This window comes from Lytechinus pictus, chromosome 9, assembly GCF_037042905.1.
Source record: "Lytechinus pictus isolate F3 Inbred chromosome 9, Lp3.0, whole genome shotgun sequence".
In the NCBI taxonomy this organism is placed as follows: Eukaryota; Metazoa; Echinodermata; class Echinoidea; order Temnopleuroida; family Toxopneustidae; genus Lytechinus; species Lytechinus pictus.
This window is the reverse complement of record NC_087253.1, coordinates 9,832,229-9,859,958: the sequence shown is the minus strand read 5'-3', so window position 1 is coordinate 9,859,958 and position 27,730 is coordinate 9,832,229. Positions and strand designations below refer to the sequence as shown.

The 27,730-nt window shown below is 36.7% G+C and overlaps 1 protein-coding gene across 1 annotated transcript; it reads left to right on the top strand.

Annotated features, from left to right (window-relative positions):
• Positions 1 to 510: 510 nt before the first annotated feature.
• Positions 511 to 27,496, top strand: LOC129267785 (interferon-induced very large GTPase 1-like). Its single transcript, XM_054905409.2, has 4 exons — positions 511 to 819; positions 4,064 to 4,146; positions 12,844 to 19,974; positions 27,003 to 27,496. Exons 3-4 carry the CDS (start codon positions 12,936 to 12,938, stop codon positions 27,494 to 27,496), a joined length of 7,533 nt encoding a protein of 2,510 aa, XP_054761384.2. The 5' UTR covers positions 511 to 819; positions 4,064 to 4,146; positions 12,844 to 12,935.
• The last annotated feature ends 234 nt before the right edge of the window (positions 27,497 to 27,730 follow it).

Genomic DNA, 27,730 nt, shown 5'->3' with positions numbered 1-27,730 from the left:
ATTTTTTTCTACCAAAGGACTGAACAAAAATGGATTGACAAGTAGCTGAAATAGTGCATTGGATATTCATTGCTGCAATTATTCATACATAATATAAAAAAATGAAACAATTATGAGATCATGTAATAACATAAGAAAAAGGAAACTGGGAATGTGACATCAGCCAACCTAATGAATATTTATGATGGCGCGTATATAACTATTTTCACAAAATATTGCTAAATTTAAAATTCAATAACGATCGTTATTAATTTTTGTTTTCCGATTTTGAAACAATTTTCCAGCATTTTGCTCTGTAGTACGTGAATTTTACTCTATTTTATTTAGATACAATATTTTCAGCCCGGAGTACCCCTTTAATAACTCTGGGTTTTCCCAACCTAGAATGTCTGCTGATCTTCACCAGAAAAACTCGGGGCCTCCCCTGGCCAGGTCAGTACGTGGTCCACGCTCGTGTTTCATGTAGTTCCGGCAATCATAGCGCATGCACATTGACTGCGCCGTAGATCTATGTTCTCTTCTCATACACACGTACACGCCTATATCAAGGAGAGAGGTGATCCTTGCATATTATTATCTCGGATTCCAATGATTCTACAGCTATATAGGACCGAGTGTTATCGCTATTGAACTTGTCGACAATGTTCTGACTTTATTGATTACGGTCATATGAATTACATCTGAAGTTCTTCACAACTCTGATATTCATGGTTTGTCTCAACTACAATTACAAAGAGGGAGAGCTTCTTAAAAATAGACTCGTTAATTGAAATGGCCAAGGACAACGTACGTAAGCATGATAATTATAAAGTACATGGAGTATGTCATTTCTGTTTATTTCTTTTTTGTTTTGCCTCATTATACATTGTAACTTTTGCTGAATTTTGAAATGAAAAAGATTAAATAATGCAAGCAATCAATCAAGATCAGTTCTTTTTCCTGCTCATACAGATGAATATAGATGCAGGCACATATGCTTTTGGAGCGATTAGTAAAAATGGGTCTTGAGGAAAGACTAGTAGGCCAGATACCATAGAGATGTATACTAATTACGCATCTCTATGCCAGATACTCATATGTGTCAGTTTCAGGTTGACATTACGTTAATATTTATGATTAAATTGTACACACCTTATATCCAAAACAACAGCAACAACAATTACGCCTCGTTTTTTATTTTGAGGTTGGGTAATGTTGATTGAATTCAGCTCCTATTATAATTACTAGTGGTTTGGAATTCAGACTACTTGTTTTGGCAAACTGACATGCCGAGGGCTCGATCGTGTCTGCACGTAATACCCCCATCTCACTAGATGGCGATTCCACTGCGATCGTCAAAAATCGACAAAGCGTGGTATAACGTAGCTTGATCGTGCCTTGATCTTTTCAATCTTCTCCGTCGTACCTTGATCTTTTCTGAAGCGGCAAGGATCGCCACCATCTTCCTGGTCGCCACAAAATTTTGAACATGTTCAAAACTTACGTAGCGAGATCGCGGAGGTGCTAAAGCGCATCACAATCGAGTCATGAGCGTATTACAAACGACATATTCGTAGCTGTAACGGAGCCCCAACGCATAAAGCGTAGTATAAGCGCATTAAAAGCGGCACCGATCGCCCGTGGTTTTCAGGCCCGTTCCCAAGACAATTCTGCTACGCTGCTTCCGTTTACAAGGCGACTGCCTTGCGCTCGACACGCTTCACACAGCTTCCACCACGACGCTTCCTTCTTTGGGTGGCATGTGGCACACGTTCTCAGCCCGCTACAGGCGTTCGCGTTGCGCTTTTGCTGCGCCGCTGATGACTGGGCAGCGATTGCACAACAACCGTCCGCGCTGCTATAAAACGCCGTGCCGATGGTGGCGGATTATCATATTTGCAACAGATTACGAGGCGATACCACGGCGTTTTCAAACATACCTCCTAGAAAAAGGACCAGAAAAGGGAAAGCTGCCCAAGCTACCCCTCTTAGGCCGGCGGTCGAAGAGGAAGATCAAGGGGTTATGGTGGTGGTAGAGGAGGAGGAGGTAGAGGAGGAAGAGGAGGGGGTACAGGAGGAGGATGAAAATCTTACTGCTGAGCCAGCTGGAAAGAGAAAAAAGACACTCACATGTCTTGATGACGAAATGGGCTACCTCTGCAGAAATAAATAAATTGATTATGTTTTGAAAATAAATTGAATTCTAACCACAGTGACAGAAGACAACATCAAATTTTGTTAATGATTCGATCACTAATGTATTGATTGGGAAATGCAATCTTTAGGGAGATTCTGGCATTGTGCCCCCCTCCCCCTCCCTTTTTATGAGTGCTCTCACATCAGTAGACTACTTCTTGTCAGCAAATTTGAAAGGAATTTACCAAATATTTTTGAGTGACAAACTTTTGTGGAAAAAAATAAACAGAATATCAAAGATTTTTATGCTCTTTTATGAAATTCTGGATGCATCCCTCATATTAACTATTAGGCTCATCGACATCTTTTGAAGGAAATTTTAAAAATATTGTATATTATGACTTAGGTGACAGCCAGGATCGGACCCTGTATCTTTTTGGCCTCCTCCTTGTCCTGTCCTCGCATTCAACTTTTAACTGATGTTCTTTTAGAATGCCAAGATGTATAAGTCCAACCAAATTCTGGACATCCATGTTGGTCGAAAAATGTGTCATGTGCCGCGATTAGTATGCCGATTGCTTGAAATCGTTTCAAGAGCCCATCATGAACGTAACATAATCGCTTCATTCGTAGCACCACCGTACCGAGGTCCTAATTAGCGTATGAGCCTCGTTGTATGATCGCTTTGATCGCAGAAGCAGCGCATCACATCTGCCTCGAATCGTCGCAAGAAAGTGGCATCGTCGTACTTTCAGCGTATTACCATCGCCTTCAGCGCAGGTCGGTCGCATAGAAGTTGCAGTGCAATCGTCTCGCAGGCTAAAAATAGAATTCGAGGAAGATTCTGCTACGATTTGCGGTATTTACACAGATCGCCATGGTCGCCACGATCGCCTTCCTAGTGAGATGGGGGTATTTAAAGGGAAAGTTCACCCTGGCGATAAGTTGAGTTTGATATCACATAATGGTGAAGGTTTGATGAAAATCCATAAAAAATGATAAGTTGTGACCTTTTAAATGTTTGATTTGGTGATCGACGTCTATAATGCAGACGAGCAGCCGACCTCCACTTTTTATAAATGCCGTTTTGTCAGAAAGTTGAAACGTGCGGTGGACACAGGGGCGGATCCAGGATCCGCGGAACGGTGTTGAAACTAGGGCCGGGGGGGGGGGGGGGGTGGTCGGGGGTCGGGGGCAGGCAAATGTATTTCCAAACACCCCTAAGCGAGTTTTTTTAACTCTGTGTGCAATATATTAACCCCCTAAACAAGTTTTTCGCGGGCTTTATTTACACAATTTGGCCCCGAAACAAGTTGTCGCGAGAATATTATATGACCTCGGGGAAAAAGCTTGGGGAAATAAACATACCCTTAACACGTTTGGCTAGTCTTAAAAAAAGCTCTGGAAAAAACCTACCCAAAATACGCTTGACCCCGCGATTGACCATTGACCAGTTTTTCAAAACCACCCTTTTCTTGAAAATCGGTGTTTTTGATACCCTTAACGAGTGCACGCGTGGCCCGCGTAATTTTTCGTTTTTGTACACGGTGTTGGAAAAAAGTGCGGGGGCTGAAGCCCGGCCCCTCAGCCCCCGGCCATTTCTGCTGTCACTGCCAGGTTTGGTAAATGGGTACCAGGCAGGATTTATTCTTTGGATGCACTGATATGAGGGTTAGAAGGCAGCTCCCCTCGGGATTTATTATGTCTATAGATAGATGGCGCTAAATAAGTGTTTATTATCAAATGTAGATATTATAACATCATTGTTACTATTATTGGTTTTATTATTATCATTACTATAATTAACATTTCTTCTTAATTTTATGTTCCTTCATTAAAAATACATCACAATAATCAATATCACGTTTTTCTGTCCCATCTATCACATGAGGTTTATTATTAATATCCCGTATTATTGTCATCATTTCATTTGAATGTCAATTTTCAGAATTGGAGTAGAGACAAAAGAAGATCGCTTCATTTGAAATGATGACCGCACTTCAGCTGTAGGTAAATCGTCAAGAGGATCATGTGAGTAGAAATGTATAAACTGAATTTAGCCTTGATGTGCACTGCATGCGGACGGGGTGTTTGAAAGTATTATTGAATCATTTGCCTATATCTATACACAATCAGGGTCCCGTAACACGAAGGTAAGCAATTAATCGTACGCTTGCTTATTTTCAGGATCTATTGTACATTGTAGTCTATGCAATAGATAAATGTTCTACGATCACTGCTAAGCTTTGTGTTACGGGCCACCGGTCACCTTATTAGTCCTGGATAGGCCCCATAGAAAATTGACCAAACCTTGTTATTTTATATATACAATATTTTCTTATGGTTTATTGTCAATTCGAGGGTGCTGATTTCGAATCTGAATGATGCCACTCGTGTAACCTTGAGCATTTTCCGCAAATTGGCAAAATCCAATATGCCCGCCAAAATATGCAAATTACCCATGAAAATCATAAAACTGCCAGCAGATTGGCTATAAAATGTATGTTATTGTGTTGCAGGAGAGAAATACTCTATTAAAAAACGATTTTTGAAAAAAATGATTATTTTCTTGATATTTAAAATGGCCACCTTAGACCGCTGTAGCCTGTATTCAACATTATGTATAATATGAATGGGAAAAACATAACTGAACTAATGGATGAAAATATGATTGCTATTAAACGAAATGTATCATTTGTTATGTCATGTATGTAATAGATGAATTAAGCATTTTAGTATTCAAAAAGCCACCAAACGCCCTGACAGAATTATGTATAATGTAAATGGGGACAAAAGAAAATCACAAGAGTGAGTACTAAAATGCATATTATTAAGATAAACGAGTGGAATACTGGCTATAAAAACACAATTTTAACTAAATATGATATTTAAGATGCAATTTATGTGATAAATGGTGTATTTTGAAATTCAAAATGGCCACCATAGGCCCATTATACATTATGTACAATGCGAATGGAGAAACTAATTTTCACAAGAATAAGAACATAAAATGCATGTAATTGTGATATAAGAGTAAAATATATTGTCTGAAAACATGTTTTCTAGCTAAGCATATCATTACTTTTGTCATGCATGAGATAAATGCTGTATTGCTGTAAATTCAAAATGGCCCCATAGGCCTTAACAGTATTATCTACAATGTAAATGGGGAAATGTAATTTTGTAAGAATTTGGATTTGCTTGACTATGAAATCCATACAATCCTTTTGTATGAGTGAAATATTATTTGAAAGCATGATTTTTATGAAATATAGCATTTCTTCTGCCATGTAAGTGATAAATACTGTATTTGGACATTCAAAATAGCCGCTAAAAGCCCTAACTAAATTATGTTACATGCGTAGTATATAGGGAAACTTATTTTCAGTGGGAATCATAAAATATGCATGTAACTGTGATGTACGAGTAAAAATATTGTCTTAAATATGATTTATAAATAAATACATCACATGTTGTTCATGGGGGTGATAAATGCTGTACTTTGAAATTCAAAATGGCTGCCATAGGCCCTAAAAGTATTATGTACATTGTAATTTGGTATATATAATTTTGACCGAATTTGGCTATGCTTGACTATAAGTATTGCTTATAATTGTGATGTAAGAGTGAAATATTGTCTAACACCATGGTTTTGAACGAGATATATCATATCTGGTGTAATGAAGGTGATAAATGCTGCATTCTTAAATTGAAAATGACTGCCATATGCCCTTACTGTGTTATGTACAATTTGAATGATAATTTTTCACAAAAGGGCATATGGTGGCCATTTTGAAATATAACATTAATCACCTAAATTTCATATAATATGATATATTTCGTTAGTAATCATGATTTCAGACAAATACACCACCATTTAGTCAAGCAAAGCGAAAATCTGTTAAAATCGTTTGTCCCCATTCACACTGTATATAATGTTAGGGCCTTTAGCGGCCATTTTGACTTTCAAAATACAGTATTTATCACCTACCTGGCAGAAGAACTGACATATCTTGTAAGAAATTATGCTTTCAGACAATATTTTACTCATAGATCACAATTACGTGCATTTATGGGGCTCCCTGTCAACATTCATTTCCAAGTTCGCATTGTACATCATACAATCAATGTCTATGGCAGCCATTTTGAAAGTAAAAATACAGTATTAAACACAAACTTTAAACCTGAATGATATATTTAGTTAAAAATTGTTTTTTTAGACAGTATCCCATTTATTTATCAGAAGTAAATGCATGTCAGTGCTCGTGCACTCTTGTGATTTCTTTGGTCCTCTTTCTCATTGTACGTTTAGGGCTATGGCGGCCATTTTGAATATCAAAATACAACATTTATCACATACATGTACATGGCATAATAAATAATATATTTTGTGAACAATTATGTTTTTAGATGTTTTTTTGCAGTTTTTTCCCGTAGTTTATCTTATTGATATGCATTTTAGTGTTCACTCTTATGTTTTTTGGCCCCCTTTGCTATAGTACATATTACTATTTGACCCAGTGGCGGCTATTTTTAATATAAAACTTTCCCATATATGACATAATAAATGATATATCTTGTTAGCATTGATGATTTTCATACATTACTTCGTCCATAGATCACAAATACTTGCAGTTTAGGGATCATTTTTGTGAAAATTAGTTTTCCCTATTCATATTGTACATAATAGGGTATATGGCGGCCATTTTGAATATTAAGAAAATAAATACTTTTTCAAAAAACATTATATCAGAGAGTATTTCACTCCTGCAACACAATTACATACGTTTTATTATTGCTGGCAATTTTATGATTTTCATAGGTAATTTGCATATTTTGGCGGCCATATTGGATTTTGCCAATTTGCGGAAAATGCTCAAGGTTACACGAGTGGCATCATTCAGATTCGTAATCAGCACCCTCGAATTGACAAGAAACTATGAAACAATATTGTATATATATATATATATATATATATGAAAAAAACAAGGTTATGCCTCTTCTATCCTAGACTATATGCAGTATTCCAAGCAAGTTTGATTGATCAAAGTCCAGTTGTAGTCCATGCAGGAAAAAGGTATATTTATTGCCAAGGGGCATTTTCGGGGATATTGCTGCCCCTACGTATTATGATATGTACTATTCCAGATGTATACAGTGCGCATCAAAAAAGGGACAGTTTTGAAAAGTCTATCATTTTTTTCCTTCAAATTATGGTGTCTATATTTTGATGTCAATAGGGGCCTTTTTCACACGTGAATCTTGAATCATCATTGTAATGATGATTGCTATTGTAATCGTGACTGTGATTAGCTTACGTGATTCTAATCATGTTCTAGCAGGGTTTCACACGTGCTAAATATTCGTTATTAGCCTTATATTTCGCTGGAACCATCATTCAAATTACGATTTTTTACCGTCTGAAAGGGCGGTAGATTCTCTAATGTCCAATGTTTCAAATGCCATTAAAAAAGGTTTCGTTCATGCTTCAATCTTAAAACAGGTCAGTGAAATTGACTAGACCAGTAGTCAGCTGGGTGCAATTAACTGATATGACAACCACATTTCTGACATTTCATTTCATTTCGTTTATTTCCATTTTCAACAATTACAGTTTATTTTGTACATTTTAACATATAAATAACAAAACATATTTCAAGTATTCCTGTACAAAAATTATATTCAAGATTATTACATATCAGGTTGGAAATGGAGGAGGCTGCTAAAAAGCGGAGCTTATAGAGTGCAGCCTCCTAATAAATATTCTTGTAGTTGCATAGCATATAAAAATCAAAATAACAACTTGAGCATGAACCAGTTAAAATAAAAGGAAATAGGGGAAATTAAAATAGAAAAGGAAATAAGAAAAAGGAGAGATTAAAGGTCTCCAGAATCCAGCCCCAGCACTCACAGACGGACCTCGTTGATCAACAGGAAAACGAAAGAGATGGAAAAGCGTACGTGACATGATAATCATGTCTGATAAAAAAAAAATACAAGAGTTTGAGTGATGAAGAGTTAAATTCAATGGTTATCTTGGAGAATTTTTTTGAACTTATATTTGAAAGAATATATTCTGGTCGGAAATAACTCTGTTCTAGTAAAATACGACTAGAAAATAGTCAAATATGACCAGAAAAACAGTTGCACCCAACTGACCATATTAAGAAGTCATTTTGACTGATTTGTTTTTAGAATGTTGAGCCACCACGGAACATTTTTGTCAGAGGCTCATCAAAATGTTTTGGTGACATTTGCTCTGGTGGCGATTGCTCCGATTGAAATCTGCACGTTAAGCAAAACATAAAATTCAACCTCCAAAACTAAATAAAATGTAATGCTAATCTTTACATTACTCTGAATCAAAAACTTTATTACAATCCGAACTCTAATCCTAAGCCCTCTGAGAAATGTCGCAGGGGCAAATGTTGTGTCACCCAAAACGTTGCTTGCGCCAAGTGGCAGAAAATGGGGAAATCTTGGCGATCAGACAGTCTTGCTAATCAGCAGACGTCCTCTCAACCTTTTAAATTATCTTTGCCATAATTTTCGAATAATGCTTTCAAAATCCATTTACAAAGCATTAATTAACTCAAAATTGTTTTGTATTTTCATTTAAATATGTTTTCTTTTAGCATTGAATATTCCTTCTTAGGTAATAAAAAAAAAAACTTTTGCAACATGTCAACCCAAGCAAGGAGCTTTGCATTATTTATTGGAGAGCTTGTAATTTATTCAAATCCTTTCACTGTGTGCTATTTGGAAAGGCATGAACATTTTTGTGTAAGAATTAATATTATCATGTCAAGCATCATGGCCATCGGAAGCGGGGGTGCTGAAGCACTCCCAATATTCCCGGGGGTGGGGGGGGGGGGTACTGAATGTATTATTTATCATAGGCAGCACCCCCTGGAAAACCGTTACGTATATTAAATAGCAAATTTTGAACAGAATTTACCTAAATTTTGTAGCATAAACCCTTTACTTGCTTGTCAGATTTCTCTTAATCAAAAAGAACTTCATTTCTTAGTGATAACACTTTTTTTGCATGTCAAATTTAAATCACCACCCCCTTTTAAAAATGTTCCCAGTACCTTGTCAAGCATACAATTAAACTTGTTCAAGGAATCAATGTCCCCTTTACAGTCATGACAATAGGATAATATGACGTATGTCTTTCAAAGGCACCGTAACCTTTGTTTTACATAAAAGAATTAAGGATTTAAATAGGTTACAAGCCCTCCCATTAATAATGCAAATCTCCTTTCTTGGGTTGACAACGAAGTATTATTATTATTATCATTTTTTACTTATGAATGAATATGCAATGCTGGAATATATCTAAATATAGATACAATACAATAAATTGACCAATCAGATTGCAGGGATTTCAATACCCATTCTACAATTATTTCATTTTAAACAATGACAAGTCATATACAGTGCGTATGAAAAAAAGGGGACAGTTTTGAAAAGTCTATACAAAATTTGTTTCAAATTATGATATATATATATTGATGTTAATAGATGCTCTGAAATCTTATCTTTGAAATGCAATTTAAAAATATAAATTTTGTTCATGCTTGAGCGAACACGTGACGTTTTTGTCAGGGGTTCAAAAAGAGGCTTGAGCCAGAATGGCAGAATATGAGTAATATGATGATCAGACTTCTTGCTAATCGGCAGACTTCATCTTAACGTTTCCATTATCTGTGCCATAATTTTTGAATTATGCGGTCAATATTTTTGTACAAATTTATTTATTTATTTATAAGTCTTTTTTTAGTAGGGTGGCTCCATCAGTAATTGATATACTGTTGTCCTTGGAGGCCCTACAACAAAAATACAAACATATAACAAACATGGGTATAAAAAGTGTACAATGTAAGTTGAAACGAACATACTGTAAAGAAAAGAACAACACAAAGGGCCAGTTTATAAATTAAGACTATTATAACGCCAAAATAAAACACTAAATGAGGATTCAGATTGAGCATTTCTTAAAAAATTAGGTAGATTGTTCCAAATGAATGCACCAGCAAAAGAAAAACTTTGTTTGCCCATTTCTGTTCGAACTCTGGGCAAAATCAAACCTGTGCTTTGTACACTACGAGTACGAATACTATGTACAGTTTCAGATTTTTAAAAGATATTTAACAAATAGGCTGGATTTTGATTAAGAAAAACAGAAAATATCATTTTACATTTAAAATATTTCCATCTATCTTCGATGGGAACCCATTTCAGTTTGTTTAAATTAATTTGGGTAGGAGTTCTTAAATTGGCTCCCAAAATTACCCTGGCCATTGTTTGTGTTGTTTAATCATGATATCTTTTGTGTTCTGAGCACAACTTGACCAGGCATTACTACAGTATTCAAACAAAGGTAAAATCAATGCATTAGCAAGGAGTTTTAATCCTTCCAGAGGTAAGTATTTTCTTGAACGACCAAGTAATGCTATCCTCGATCCTATTTTTTTTTACTTGTTTTTGTCACATGTTCTTTCCAATTTAATGATGGATCTAGCCGAACTCCTTAAGTAACTGGTTTATTTACTTGAAATTATTTTTTTTTCATTTAAACTTCTTTTACCTTTGAATTTTCCTTCATAAGTAAGAAAATAAGAATTTTTGTCAACCTAAGCAAGACGATTTTGCATTATTAATTGGGAAAACTTGTAGTTATTCAAATCCTTTTAATATGTGAAACAAATTATGTTATGGTACCTTTAGAAGACATGAATCCATTTTTTAAGGGGTTATTGATTCCTTGACCAAGTTTAATTATATGCTTGCCAGGACAAACAGGAAGGGATTCATGTCTTTCAATGGCCGGTGTATTGAGTCAATTTTGAAGGAGCTAGATATGGCAGATCGGGTAAAATACATTAAAAAGTTGTGAGCGAGCGAAGCGAGCACGAAAATATTCCCACTTTTTTTATTACAATATCAAATTTTGTGGTAGATTTTGACATAATATTCAGAAAATAATATCATATTTTACTTTCTATCTTTCCTTTTATTTCCTTTCCACTTGTTTTCTTGGTCATGATTTTTGTTATTGGGGGAGGGGTGGGGGGGATGGGTATCATCCCCGAGGACCCGCCCATCTGTATGGCACTGTTCAAAATGCACCATAACCTTTGTAGCACACAATGAAAGGAAAAAAAATACACGCTCTCCCATACTTCGGTTGAAAAAAAAAAAAGTTTTTGCTTGAAGAAGGAGTATTCAAAGCTAAAAGATAATATATTTAAAAGAAACAACAACAGAACAATTCAAGCAAATAAATAGATTTGAAAATGAATTTTGACCGCATAATTTGAAAATTATGGCAAAGATAATGAAAAGGTTAGGAGGAAGTCTGCTGATTAGCAAGAAGTCCGATCATCATATTTATAATTTTATGCCATTTTGGCACAAGCCTTCTTTTTAACCCCGGACAAAAACATTCCGTGTTCGCTCAAGCATGAACTAAACTAAATTTTTTTAATGGCATTTGAAAGGTAAGATTTTAGAGCACCTATTAACACCAAAATGTAGACATCATAATTTGAAACAAAAAATTTATAGACTTTTCAAATCTGTCCCGTTTTTCTTATACGCACAGTAGTATAAGTATAAAACAAATTATATGAATATGAAAGGTTGTACATGTAATTTATACTTAATACAAATAAATTTATTTGCAAATTCCGCGCAGTTCCATTTCCCATAATCTGATTAACCACAATTATTGAAAGCCTGCAACATTAGCATCTAAACAGTGGCGGCACCAATGGGGGTGGGGGCACAGAACCGTTGCCCCCCTCAGAAAAAAAAAGGTGTGTAGGGAAACAGTATGTAATGCTGCCATAACATCGTCTTCAAGTTGTAAAGTTTTCAAAAACAGCATTTTTCACTATTCAAATTTAAAAAATCTTATCCAGGCACAAAATTTATAGTTTCGCGCGCGCTTCGCACTCAAAATCGTACTTAAATGAGATAAATAATCAGTTCAATAGGATAAAATATGGGGCATTAAAATCCAATATCCAAATAAATTAGCACACATTATTTTATCGTGATTCGAGTTTCCACCATTTGTTTTAGCGAGATCCTGTTCATATATAATAACAAAAGCTGAATATAAAAAAATTGTGAGCTCGCGCTTCGCACTCGCATCAATTGTTTAGTTAGATATCTATCTTGTTTATGCGTGCTTAGAATTTCCAGTTACCATCTCAGGGTATTAACAATTTTCAGCTTGCGCTTCGCGCTTTCAATATCTATCGGTGGAATATCATCTTTACGAGTCACTGCAAGCAGTTATTATCAGGTCCTTTTTAGAGTCGTAGGGCCTATATTAAATATAAAAAAACTCGCCTTTTGCGCTCAATTTCATGAAGCGGGCAAAATATTTCATGTCCACCTATGTCCCCCTCCAAAAAATGACATTTTGCCCCTATTTGTCCCCTCCTTCTAGTTTAAAAACCTTGGTGTCGCCACTGCTTCTAAATACAGCGTACACGTTTGTTTAAAACATTTTCTGGATATGCTGTTTATCATATACCCATCATGTTCATCATGTTCTTGAAAATTCAGTGTGTTTCTTTTTCGTTCCAAGGACATTGTAAGAATTTCTTGTAGGAAAAAATGTGACTTTGATGAATTTCCATATGCAGTAGTTGAGGTTGATCGGATCCAACTAAACTCTATGAATGACGGGGCCCATATTTCTACTTTCAGGTAGAGGCTTAGCATCTGCAGCACCAGGCGCGGAATTAGAGGTGGGCGAAAATATGTTTTGAACTGGTCTTGATGGGCATTGGTTGACAATCATGGCAGACCTTGAGAAACAATACAAGGAAAAACTAGAAGAATTCAAAAGTCTTCGAAAAGATCTTGACGAACTGAGAAAGAAGGGCAAACAACGTACTGATGAATCAATGAACAATAAACTGGAACAGTTGAGACAGTTGATGACAGTTGCAGAAGAACAAGTAATTGCAAAGTATGACGATGAAAGCCTTGATCGTATGATTAGCAAGTTAAACTCTGAACTACAGTGTCTTGACAAGTTACTCGAAGGCAGACCAGTAAATACCGCAACAGAAATTCTGGAAAATGCTTCAGGAGGGCTAGCATTGAGAGGTATTTCAGTAGGTGAAGCCTTCAGTGATAATTGCGTAAAACGCATCGTGCTGAGCGCACCAACTGATGTTAAACTGATGAATCCTTTAATGACGCAAGTTGACAAGGTTGAGAATTTCTCATCTAAATCGCAGTCTGACCATTTTCATCGTTCTCTTGATACAATGGGGTACAGTGCTGCTGTTACTATAAAAGGTGGGCGTTTTGGGTTTAATGCTGAGGCTGATTTTTCACAGAATTACGAGGAGGAACATGAATTAGAATCAACATGTCACAGAAAGGTCCATTTTGAATCAAGGGTAGTGTACTCGGTTGTTCCAACTGCTGCATGTGAGCTGAATAAATTCAGCTTGAAACTCTCCCAACAAGCTCTGCAGGAACTCAAGTCCATTGACACACTTTTGGGGGGAAGCGAAAACTTAAAACTTGTGAACAAAAAATGTGAGGACTTTCTTGCAGCATATGGGTCACATATCAATGTTGGGGTTCTTCATTTTGGCGGGGTTAACAAATTTGTAGCAACATACACTAGCGAAACCGAATCTAAATCTGATCAAATTAAATATATGGTTCGGGATGCACTCAGTGCTTATGTTTCAGCCAGCTATTCTGGCCTTGGATTCAGTGTGGGTGGCTCAGTGAGTGCCGATCAAATAAACACGCATGCCAGCTTCACAAATGAATATGAAAAATCAGAGCAGGCTAAAACTTTCTTGCACACTACCAGGAATGGTGGGCCACAGGAGGTAAATGCCTTGCAACTTTGGAAGATAGGGCTAGTGACATGCAATAGCACCTGGGCTCTCATAGATAGAGGAAGGTCATTGTTCACAGATTTTGTTGGGATCTGGAAGCTGATTTCTAACCACAAAGATGAGTTCGAGGAACCATATCAACTTGAAACGTTCTTGATGACAGCCTGGGAAAGGATAAGTGGCTACCTTGGATCCAATGACCAAGAACGAACTTTCATGAAAGGACGTGAAGAAATTGACCTGTTAATTGAGAAGATTGCCAAGTGGAATTCTTGTCCAATACTACCAGAAAAGTGTATTGAATATCTCCAAGAGATGCTGAAAACGGTCAGAGAGGTGGAGGCACATACAAGCACAAACAAGTACTGGGCGAACAAGTTATGCACAGAAGTGAACATAAGTAGCCTTTTGGCAAAGGTCGTGGAACTGAGAGATAAGCTTGACCCCAAGAATGTATCCATGATAAGGTTTTTGATAAGGAAACTGGTCAATCCTGTTGGATTTAGAGAGTTTCCAGCCAAACAGACGATCATGAAATGGGCTGTGATCACAAAAACCGAGGACATCACGTCTTTACTAGCTGAAGTTCGTGTTAAGAACATACCTGATCTGATGAGGAATCTGAAGGAAAAATTCATACCAGCGTTGCAAATAGAACACGCTAATAATACAGAGAAAAGTGTGGAGGTAATAGATGGTATCAATGCAGGAGCAACAGTTGATATGGCACTTTGTGTTGGTCAGCTTCTAAAGGACTTACAGTCATCTGGGGAAGAACATGAAATGGTATTTTTGAAAGTTGCCCTGTTTCCTCTTTGCTACCATTGGCCTTCAAGGAAGTTTGAGACGCTTCTTACGATGGAGAAGCTACAGGATTTCGTCCAATCAATTGAAGTGTCTTGGAATGAGTTTCAAGTCCATAAAGGGAAAGGGATAATCCAGTTAGAGGCATTTCTTATCCATAACTCACTGTCCTCTGGCCACTTTGACGAAGGAAGAGAATCATCAGAGAATGAATTTTCCGAGACAATAAAAGAACTTAGGCAAGTTGTATCACCTCAATTAAACGAGGTCTTGAACAGGTATGCCACCCGTTCACCCTTTAATTGGGTTAACATGGCCAATGTCACTGGTGAACTAGCAAGCGGCAATATGTCCGCTTCCGTAGAAAAAGAAGTGAATATCGTTGATATTGAAAACATGGCTAGCTCCAAAGAAAGAAATGAACAAGAACAACGACCAGTTATAACGACCAATGCTGGTATGACAGCACAATGTGCATTTTCAGATACCGTGAAGGCCCTAGGTTTAGACCAGTACTTTCCATCTCTGATTTCTCGTTTAGATGCCATGGTAATTAAAAGGACCACTGGGCCAATCAAGCTGGTAGATATTCCCTGGACGATTATACACAAACTTCTTATGATTGATTTTCATGCAAGAGACCATCATCTCTCAGTGGTAAATAAATCATTAAGAGAAGAGAGGTCTGATGACGGAGGTAACTTTGACTTTGAGGCTCTTCTTGAAATGCATAATGATAGTGACAATGAAGACAAGCCAGCAAAAATCAACACACTAGATGCCATGGTGGCCATATTTACATGTTGCGATAACTTTCTGAAACAGACACTAGCTCAGAAGCTTTTTGTTTGCAAACTCGCTATTCCATTTCTGTACCCCATAGGATCCGAAGACAACGTTGGTATGTCACTATGGGCACTCAGAACGATTAATGTTCAGTGGCATAGCAATCTGAATGAAGCTTCAGAGACGCCAGTGACAGATAGGCCTTTCCCGTTGGTTTCGTTTATCAGATTGGGCAGGCCACCGCTATCTAAGTCCAAGCTGATTAACGATATTCTTCGGGACGAAAGTCACGACACCTTCTTCCACCATGATTGCAACAATGGTGTTGTAGAAAGAAGGATTGCAGATGGACTTGTGGAATGTTCATGGTTCATAACAGGAGGCAGAGAAAATGATCACCTCCCATGCACAACAATGCTTCTAAATCTTAGAGGCGATGCATCATTATTGAACAAACAGATGAAGATTTTGCAGGAAATATCGTCTGTTTTGTTCGTTATAGTCACTGCTCAAGACTTGGCAAGAGCCCCTAACACCAAGACTTGCCAACAAATTTTGCAAACTGCTAGAAAAACCATCCTTTTTGTGGTCAGAGGAGATGGCCAACAGAGCGCACGGGACCTACGAGCATTTTATGAAGCAGTTGGCAAGAATATTCTGAAAGGGGTTCCTATCATATCATCTAAAACGAAGGAAGGTGTTCAGAAAAATGCGAGTGAGCTCAAGACTGAAGCTAGAACAAAGCTGTCAGAGGTTCTTGCTGGGTGTTCTGGTACATTGATAGAAGACTGTGCTGAACGTACGAGGGATATGGGGATTATCATCGATGAGTATGATGATAAAGCCTGCCAAGAAGGAAAGGTCTCTGCTGAAAAAGTTGTCAGATACATGGATGACAAACAAATCGTCGATTGTAAAGCGCTCCTCCTTCCGATGCAAGGTATTGAATGGATTGAATACTGCAAGCTGCTAAAGAAGCAACACAGAGCAGATGGGAAGGGCTCACATTTAACAACATATGAAGCAAATATAGTGAAACAGAAAATGAACCGGCTTCGTGATAAACAGGTGGAGATATGCAACAGACTTACTCCTTTCATCAAAGACTTTATGTCAGCTCTGCAGAACAACCGAGATGTTGTCATGTATTTCTTGAAGTGGATGAACCTCTTACTCGATGCAAACTCGAGAGCTACCTTGCCAGGTCTGCGCAAACAGTATCACATGGTCTGGACTGAGTTTCAAGAGACCAAGAAGAAACATGACAAGGGAAAATTGCATCACGTGAAACTATTGGTTGATGAGAAAGAAAATCAGTTATCCGATGCATCACTTGGACTTGAGAATCTGTTCAGAGAACTGGGGCAAATTTATGAGGCTGTGAAAGAGAGCGGCGAAACAGGAAAAGCCACTAGGGCGGCTGTGGAATACCTGCCAGAAAGAGCTGCTGAACTGCTTTTGAATGGCATCCCCTTGGAGTTAGTAGATGGAGACGCATCAAGTGTACCTATTGGATGGGTGAGTGCCGTGCTAAGTAAACTTGGGAACATTATTGGTAAAAAGAAGCTCTTTGTTCTCTCCGTCCTGGGCATCCAGAGTTCTGGGAAATCTACACTTCTCAACACTATGTTTGGGTTGCAGTTTGCTGTTAGTGCAGGCAGATGCACTAGGGGAGCATATATGCAACTCATCCCAGTCGATGGAGACACTAATCTGCCATTTGATTATGTTGCTGTTGTAGATACGGAGGGACTTCGGGCACCAGAACTAGGACAACTTAAGTACGAGCATGACAATGAACTTGCCACCCTCGTTATTGGTCTGGGAGACGTGACTATGATTAACATCAAGGGAGAAAACACAGCCGAAATGAAAGACATTCTGCAAATCGCAGTGCACGCCTTCTTGAGGATGAATCTTGTCAGGAAAAACATCCGAGATAATAGAACATGCATATTTGTTCATCAGAATGTCCCAGCAGCTAATGCAGAAGAACTGATGATGCATGGATGCCAGAAGCTACAGGAGAGCTTGGATCATATGGCAAAGGAAGCCGCCCTAAGTGAGAGCATAGCGGATATCCACAGTTTTTCCCAGATTATAAACTTTGATGTGCAAAAACACGTCTGGTATTTTTCTGATCTGTGGCATGGCAATCCACCCATGGCTCCTGCAAATCCTGGCTACAGTGAAAAAGTGAGGTCAGTCAGATTGCAACTGTTAGAAAAAATCACGCTGGAGCAGAAAACATTTCTGACAGCCTCTGATCTGTCCATTCGTCTTTCCGATCTATGGAATGGAATCCTCGCGGATGATTTTGTGTTTAGCTTTCGCAATAGCCTTGAAGTAAAAGCCTACAACGGCTTGCAATCAAAATACTATGCATTGGAATGGGAGTTACAAGACAAAATGAAAACCTGGCTACACACCGCAGAGATCGAATTGAAGAGGTGTGAAACTCCCGATGACTTAGAAAAATCGTATCAGTCCCTCATCGGTAAACTTTCGAAAGTTTTGACAGAAAAGGCTGAGGGAATCAAAACTTGCCTAATGGAATATTTCGAGAACAGCGAACAACAGGAAATAGTCATCCAGTGGCAGGGGACCAAGTTGAACCAATTGAACTTTGCTGTTGAACAACAACAATACGAGGGCCGGACAGATCTGCTTTCAATCAAAGAAGCACGCCGAGTAGAAATCTTGCAGGCTAAAAAGTGGTCGAACCACGAGAAATACATAATGGACAAAGCAGTAGAACTGGCACACGAACTAAAAGGCAAAGAAGCGAGTGATTCTGAACTGGAACGGAAGTTTGAATTTATGTGGACGCGAATGGTTAACGAACTTGCAACAAAGACTGCAGACAAAGATATGAGAATGGATGAAGTGATGGATGAGATTCTTCATCAAAGATTTCATGCCCATGGAAGCCTTCTTAGAAAGGAGCTGGAGAAAAATCCTTTGAAGTTTGCAATTCAGCACACATCCTTAGAAAGCAGTATCACAGTAGATTTTGTGAAAAATAAACACATTAGTGTTAAAAGAAGCTTCCTTGAAAATGTTGCAAAAACCCTCAAGAGCGTGGTTCGTGCCGATATAGGTGAACTGGAGGCCAGAAATAAGACAGCGGTACTGACAAAAACCATCTTGAAAGAAATAAGCACTGATCTAAAGGGCTTATCTAAACACGACGTGAAATTCAGTAAGTCCTATGCCACAGAGGTCATTCAAAAAGTAGTGGCGAAAATTGACGTTCACAACCAGAATGCACATTCATCTGCAGACTGTAATTTCACGATTCTTCCTCAGTATGCTGTAAAACTAGCAGTTCATGTAAGCCGACATTGTGTCCATGTGTTTACCGAGATGCAATCAGAGTATCACAAAAAGCATGGCGTGAAGGCCAAGCTACAAAACTACAGGAACGCCGCCTGGAGCCTTTTCAAGAACAAGGTGAAACAGAGTACAGAAGAAGTATTTGCTGGTGACCTCCTAACTACACATTTGAAGACAATCGTTCAGGATACAGTAACAAAGGCGATTCCTAGAAAATGCACGGAAGAAGTTCTCAGAGACTTCCAGATGACGAAGTACTACCTAATGGTCAAAATGATGGATGATATGGCCGTGAAAGCAAACTTCAAGAACTACAAATCGTACATTAAGAATGCCAGAGGGTTTGCTTTACAGTGGATTACCCAATACACAGATGATAAGATGTTTTCGAGAAAAGAGTCAAGTAGCATGTCTAGGTATGCAGAAATAAGCAAGTGCCATATTGCAAAGATCATGCTGTGTATTGCCAGAAGTGTTAATCATGCAACCAATGAGGTCGATGGGCATAGAGGCATGAGGATGACACTGTGGATTGAACAGTTCTGTGACAGAGTCTCGGAGAAAATAGCGGTACCAGTCAGTTCCCTTACGTTTGTGAAAGATCGATCAGTGATTGATTTCAGCAATCTGCAAAGGATCATTCTGGACCAGCTTGATGAAGTTCAGAAAAATTTGGAAGAGTTCTTTGCCCTAAAAACAGCACACTCTGTTGAATGGGATGGGCCCCACCCATCAGAGCAAATCATAGACAAGATATGGGGCTGTCCTGAGCAGTGCCCATTCTGTAAGGAGCCCTGTGCAGACACCACACCTGACCATTATGATTTGTCTGGGAGAAGTCACATGTGTGTGCAGCACAGACCACAGGGAATTGGAGGAATACGATGGAAGGAGGACGGTAATATCGATGGAGTGAATTTCTGTAAAGGGCAGCTGTTTACTGAAACGTGCAACTACGACATACAGCGGAACGTATCGTTCAATTGCAGTACCGTTAACTTCAAATGCAGAGATTCTGGAAACTGTTCAACTACTGGCGACCAACGTGAGTGGCACAAAAATAAAGAATACAAGACGTACATACCTGACTGGGACATAGCTCCTAATCCCACAAATGACGTGTCTAGATATTGGATGTGGTTTATGGCGACATACCAACACCAACTAAAGGATATGCATAACGCAATATTACCTGACATACCGAAAGATTGGACGAAACTATCAAAGGAGGAGGCCTTGGCTGACCTACGTAAAATCCACCATTAGGAATCATCATTGTTCTTTCAACAAATGTGGCGCATTTACTCTTCTTGGGCAAATTTGAAGAATACTTTAGTTTTGAGCCAGTAAATTGCGAGCCCTCTGCATTTGTAGGATGAGTATAAGGAATCCTAGCTATCCGTTATGTGCGGAAAAGTGCTGATTGATAATGATTTAATCAGAAGAGAGGAGTGATCACTTTAGAACAGAATTCCGATCTTTCATGACCGTATATGAGAGTCTGTCAAGATATGGAAATAGACCAGTTCGTAGTTGCTTCATGGACAATTTTGGTCAAATGACCTTTCATTTCTTTCATCAAGGGCGCGTGGGCTCGTCGTGGTCTAGTGGTTCTGACTCTCGCCTTTCAAACAAAGGGTCGTGGGTTCGAATCCTAGCCATGGCGTGTTTTCCTTCAGCAAGAAATTTATCCACATTAAGCTGCACTCGACCCAGGTGAGGTAAACGGGTACCGGCAGGAAGAAATTCCTCAAAAAGCTGTGAGCACCAGAATCGGTAGATTAGCTTAGCCGGGGTAATGTAGGAGCGCCTTGAGCAACCAGCAAGGTGGATACGTGCGCTATATACAAATCAAATATTATATTATTATTATTCATTATGATAGTCAGATTTCAAAGCAAGATATAACGTAAGCTTGCCTTACATAGCAGGATGAAGAAATTGAATAGACCAGGTGACTAGAATAGCACACCAAGTAACACTTTATGAAGGTATTTGTTGCATTCCTAGTTTGAATGCATATCATAGCATGTTGCACAATGTACTTGGCAAACTGTTAAATACCAGTCGTTCGTGGACGCATTGTTGTTTTTTGTGGATGTAAATGGAACCACAATTCAAAAGAATATATGAATAATCAAAACATCAATGTTGGTGCTTATCTCATTAGATTTTAAACCACCATGTCACTTTAGTACAAATGACCTTCCTCTGATCATGCGTAGAATCTTTTGATCATGCGCAGAAAGGAACTACGAACTGGCCTATGATGTAATTTCTGTGACGGTGAGTTTTCAGAATACCTGATTCCAAGTCGACGCATGTCGTTTTGTCTCGTATCAGTGATGTAAGTTTCCATCGGGAGGTTCTATTTAAACTCCTAATCGTAACACAGATAAAATATTGACACGTGCTAAAACTAAAATGATTTTTCGAGAAGGCTTAGGAGCTAATTTCGCTAGTGGATGTTGAACTTGCGATGCGTTACTTAAAAAGTATTAACAAATACTATGGTAGCCACAAATATCCAAGTTAACTTTCTTGCTACCAACAGGAATCCAAAGTTCATCAAGTAAAAAAATCCAGAAAAGGAAAGAATCACACAAATAATTTTCATAAAGGTCATGTCAAACCTGACATCCAATTTATGGTATAATGCAAACGTGAAGTGCGAATCCCTAAGGACGTAGAAATTAAGGACCTTTGAAGCAGAGTTTGTTTTTTATAAGCTGCACAAGGAAAACAAACATGTTTAGGATAAAGATCACTTGTAAAGAGAAATAAAAAATGGAATGAAATTCAAAATGTGTGAGACATATCATAAATCACACATCATACCATCGTGAAATTACCGTTATGGGCGTTTTACTTACAATCGTATGGGCTGCCTGAGGTGATTTTGATGTTCATTCTTTTGGTCAACAATCAATTATCTTTATCTTTCTTTCTTGTAACAAAAATTAACTGATTAATGACCAGTTTGGATGCATTCAGGATTTTCTATCATATACTGAATTACGCAACCTGTAATGAATCGTATAAATCCGTATTAGATGAAGATGGCAGCAGTTGGTGTGTTGATCCTTTAGGGGAAATATACTGGGTTTTAAATTATTTCTAAGGCTTGGTACCAGATACCAATGTTATGATAAAGGCGAATCATTCACGTTGGTTATGCAAATTTAAACTGCAGAACAGATCTCCCGATTTCCCTATTCACTTGACAATGGTTTTGGTTAATTCAAAATTTAAGATTGTTGTACAACCTTGTTAGGTGCTCAAAGCGATGTTATATTTCCTACATATATACTTATTCCTTAAATATGTATAAGGTATTATTACCTTTACATATTGGTATCTTCAAAGACACGCGGCATTTTTACCATTGCATATATTGGTTCCTTCAAATGTTTAAGGTATTCTTACCTTAACATTGTGTTTTTATCTTCGCATATATTAGGTAACTATACCTTCACTTATATTATATTACTTTTTTCATGAATCCTTCATGTATATAGAGCCCCGTGTATAGCATTGAGTGGTGAATCATTAGAAAGTGCATATTAGAGATACATAAATATGAAAGTAATAATAATATAAAGAATTTTTGTGGCGCAGCCACTGTATAATGCTCTACTGCGCTTTGTTATTATTATTATTGTAATGTCTATAAGATGTTATTACCTTTTAAAATTATCCATGTAGGTTTTTTATAACAGTGTTTATAAGATGATGTGAAATTTACATATCATCCATTCGTTTAATGATTATTATATAGGGATTTACACATGCCGCAGACCATGTTAAATGCTTAAAGCGATCTCATATGCCTTCTTACACATTGTTTCCTTGAAGATATAGGGGAATTTTTACCTTCACATATAGCGATTTCTTTAAAGAGATAAGATTATATTCACATGCATTATGATTTCTTCTTGTTTCTTGTATATACAGCCCCATGTCGACCGTTCGGTGATGATTCACCAAAGAGTGCTTATTATAGATACTAATTATTATTGTAAATACCTACATAATTGTAATTGCACTTACATAATATAGGTTTCGTACAATATGTTAGGAAGATGTGAAATTTACATAGGGTTTACCTTTATCTATACGTGTTTCGTATAATATGCAGTGTCAACAAGATGAGGTGAAATCTACATTTGCTATTCGTATAATGATGATAATAGGCTTATAGGGCTGCACACGTGCCTGCTATGCTAGGTACTCAAAGCGATCTTTTTATATACTTTCACACACATTGTTTTCCTTGAAGATATAAGGTAATGTTTACCTTGTCACATATGTTGGTTACTTCTAAGGTTTATTATACCTTCATTATATTAACTTCTTCTGAAGTGTTTCTTGTATATAGAACCTTTCTTAGACCACTGAGTGATGATTTATCTGACAATGTGCGTTAGAGATATTTATTATTATTGTTCATATTAATGTTAAGATTACTGTTTTTTTCAATTTGGCTTTGTTTAATAATCAGTACGCATATGCCTACCATGTTAGGTGATTAAATCGATGTTATATATATATATATATATATATATGTATATCAAAGGTTAATGACAATAAGATCATTATCTTTACACGTATAGATTTTTAATAAAATAAAAAAATCTATACATGCATGCAATTACCTTTACATAATTGGTTTCTTTGTCATTGGAATGACTTTAAGATGTCATTTGTCATGTTTATACCTTTAGATAATAGGTTACATAATTATTATATCGATTCTTCCTAGCTTGTTCATAAGGTGATATTACTTATATTGGCTTGTCCAAAGATCAAATGATTATACATGCATACGAAGATATTGCAATAAGTCTACCTATTGATTTATTCCAAGATTTCTTTTGTTGAAAAGTATGTTATTATCTTCAGGTATATGTATATTTCCTTCTTAAATTGTGCAAGGTCTACAAAATGAGATTGCATTCACATATTTAAATTTCTTTACGAATATAATGACTGCATAGACAATACAGGGAATCCGTTACATGCGAAGGCAATAATATTTCTTACAGACACTTCCTCGTTGAGTAATCCAATACATTCGAAAGTGATACCACCATTTGACTATTACATCTCATAAGAAATTAAGTGAGTCAAATATAACCAATTCAAGTTAATATCATCTTACATTTCATGTAAAAAGAAAACAATTTTGTATACGTGAAGATAATATACATTACTTCTTTAAAGAAACATTCATTTTAATGCGTGCACAGAGAGAAATGTTTACAGAAATAATGTAAAAAGTGATGTAAAATAGGAACTCCATAACGTCTGTGTAATTTTTACCTAACAGTACATTTCACAAATATTATGTAAATAATTATGTAAACTACAAAACCCAATTTGTTGTGTAAATATTACCTAACTTAAATGTTTTACAGAAATTATGTAAAAAGTGATGTTAAATAGGAACTCCATAACTTTTATGTAATTTCTACTTGAAAGTAAATTTCACAAACATTATGTAAATCATTATGTAAAGTAAAAAACCCAATTTATTGTGTACATTTAAACATCGGGGTTTTTTTTACAGGGAAAGGTGCTATTCCCTTCACATAATGTTGATATTTAGAAATATGTAATGACTATATAATGTTCGTACATTCACATATTGGTTCCGTTACAGATGTATTGTCCACAAGATGATAACCGCCTCGCAAACATAGATTTTTTGTATGTATGAGGTTTATTGATTTCACACGTTAAATACATTGGTATAATATAAATAGGATGTACAATAAAGTAATTTCTCCAAACATGCAATGGCCATTAAGGTGGTATTACCTTCACATAGTGGTTTCCTTTGAAATGGCTGTGTATATGACATGTTATTAGTACATGTAGTGTGCATTACCTTAACTGGTCTGGTTAAACTCGTGTATAATGATATCCTTCCCTCATATTGCTTTCTTGTAGAAGATGTAGTGTCTATAACATGTTATTACCTTCATTTGATATCGATTACTTACAAGATATAGTGCCTAAATAAGATGCCATCGTTGTTACATATATCGATTTGTTATACATAGTGCTCATTACATATTGTTTCCTTTAGTGCTCATTCACATATTGTTTGAAATGACAGTGTATATGACATGTTATTGCGTTCACAGAAATGCTTGTCTGTAGATATTATTATATTAACCTGTTAACATAATATTGATTGCTTCTGAGGTGTAGTGTGTATTACCTTAACGGGTCTGGTTAAACTCGTGTATAATGATATCCTTCCCTCATATTGCTTTCTTGTAGAAGGTGTAGTGTCTATAACATGTTATTACCTTCATTTGATATCGATTACTTATATAAGATATAGTGCCTAAATAAGATGATATTGTTCTTACATATTAATTAAAAATAAAACTGTTTACCTGAGAAATCTCAGGTTGGTTTACCGGAGTTTTGGCCCTGTGTTAAAAAATGGCAGACACCAGACTAACCTTAGTTTTCAGTTTTTACCAGAGTTTTCTCAGGTAAAAAGTTTTATGCAACAGCCTCATGATGTCGCTTGGTCATTGAGAGGAAAGTAACCATTGGATATTGGAAGAAAAGAGATTAAAAAAATGCGTTTATACCCTTGCGAAGATTATGTAATTATGATCACTGGCTTTTAAATGAAAACAGAAACACATTGACTGACTGATGCCATGCAATTTCTTACATGGTGTTATATAAGTTATGATAATACTTATCATGTATATGAATATACATACATATATATATATATATATATATATATATATATATATATATATATACACGCACACACACATACACACGCATCCACACATACATGTATATATACTATATTTTCTGGGCACATTGTATCAATAAGTCAATGAGTTTTAACACTATCTAAAATATCGTCTTAAAGCTGAAAAGCATACGTAGCTAAATATTCTTTGTTTCTTTATTATGTTCCAATGATCGTGTTTGACTTCTTTCTTCACAATGTATGGTATTATCTTGGATCTGATTGAACGTTGATAGCGTAATAAAGAAATTAAAAAAATACCACATTCACTGTTTATTTCCTTTTAGTGTATATCAATTAGAGTAGAGGACGGCATTATTATACTGTAACATAGAAACGCTAAACACTTTCAAAAACACGTATCTTTAACGATTTTTCAACTGTTTTGAACTTTTCATTGATATTGGAACATTTTATTAAATAATTAATTTCTGTCACCTATGTACATGGCTGAGAATCCCCATTACCTAATGGACATTAACCAGTTAAGGCATGTGTGTATGTGCCTGCAAATGCAGGGACGAAGACAGATATAAAAATGTTAAGTTCTTAGTGTATGATGCCATGGACGAGCAGCTACTCCAAATCTTATGTAATGTGAATTGCATAACGTTTCATGATATGTATTTTGTTATAGTACAATAAAAACATTTACAATTTTCTGTGAAAATTAAATTTCGTTGATTCTTTTTACCATGCTATATGTAGAAAAGCTGCTCGCATTTGATGTCACACATTAAATAATCAAAATTCTATTTTTTTTTTTTATTCTTGACTAATTTTCCGCAAAGATTTTAAAATGTTTTTTTGTTGTTGCTATTTTGACGATAAACTTTTGTCAGGATGAATTTTCCTTTCAAGTATGAAAACTAAACTAAGTGTAAAAAGCGATTATGAAAGTGAAGGGATTCTCCGGAAATATAATTTTACATGATCAATTATCATATTAGAATTAACAATAGTGAACCGCTTTGAGCAGTCGTAGATAGATAAAGCGCTATATAAAAGGCAATTATTATTCACTAATTCAGTATGTGAAAGGGGCAATTCTTTTAGATTTCAGTTATACATTTCTCCCTTGCACTTCAATGGAAAACTCACAATTAACATCAATAATTGCCATTTGATGGTTATCCATGAAAGGGTTGGTCTTTGGTATTGGGAATTCGGATTACACAGCCAGAAAAGAGGGATTTCAGCAAAAACATAAGAGTTAGCCGACTTGATTATGATGATGATGATGAATGTAATGATAGTGATTATAAATCATGATCATGTTGAAGATGGAGATGCTGGTGGTGATGACGATGTCAATAGAGGTGATAATGATCGTGATGATTATGGTGGTGATTGTGATGATGATGATGATGAAGATGATAATGATGTTAAAGATGGAGATGCTGGTGGTGATGACGATGTTAATGGAGGTGATAATGATCCTGATGATGATGACGGTGGTGATTGTGATGATAATGATGAAGATGATAATGATGATGATATTGATGTTGATGATGGAGATGCTGGTGGTGGTGATGTTAATGGAGGTGATAATGGTCGTGGTGATGATAATGATGATGATAATGATGTTGAAGATGGAGATGCTGGTGGTGAAGATGATGTTAATGGAGGTGATAATGATCGTGATGAGGATGGTGGGATTGCGATGATAATGTCGAAGATTGAGATGACAAGGGCGTGGGCTTGGTGCATGTGCATCCTCCCGCATGAGCAGAGGAGATCCAACACTAGTAGAACGAAAATTTTCCCCTTCTTCTGATTTCAACAGCTGACTTTCGAAACTTCCTCCCCAAGATGTGCATCCCCTAATACCAATTTAGTTCCACCTTCCCATGCAGGACGTGCACCTCCCAATGCTTAAAGGGGAATCCAGCCTTGGCCATAAAATGTTGTGCTGGGAAGGAGAAAAATAAATTAAACAGAATGGTGAAGGTTTGAAAGAAATCGGACAAACAATAAGAAAGATATAGCTGCTTTAAAATTGAGATCACTA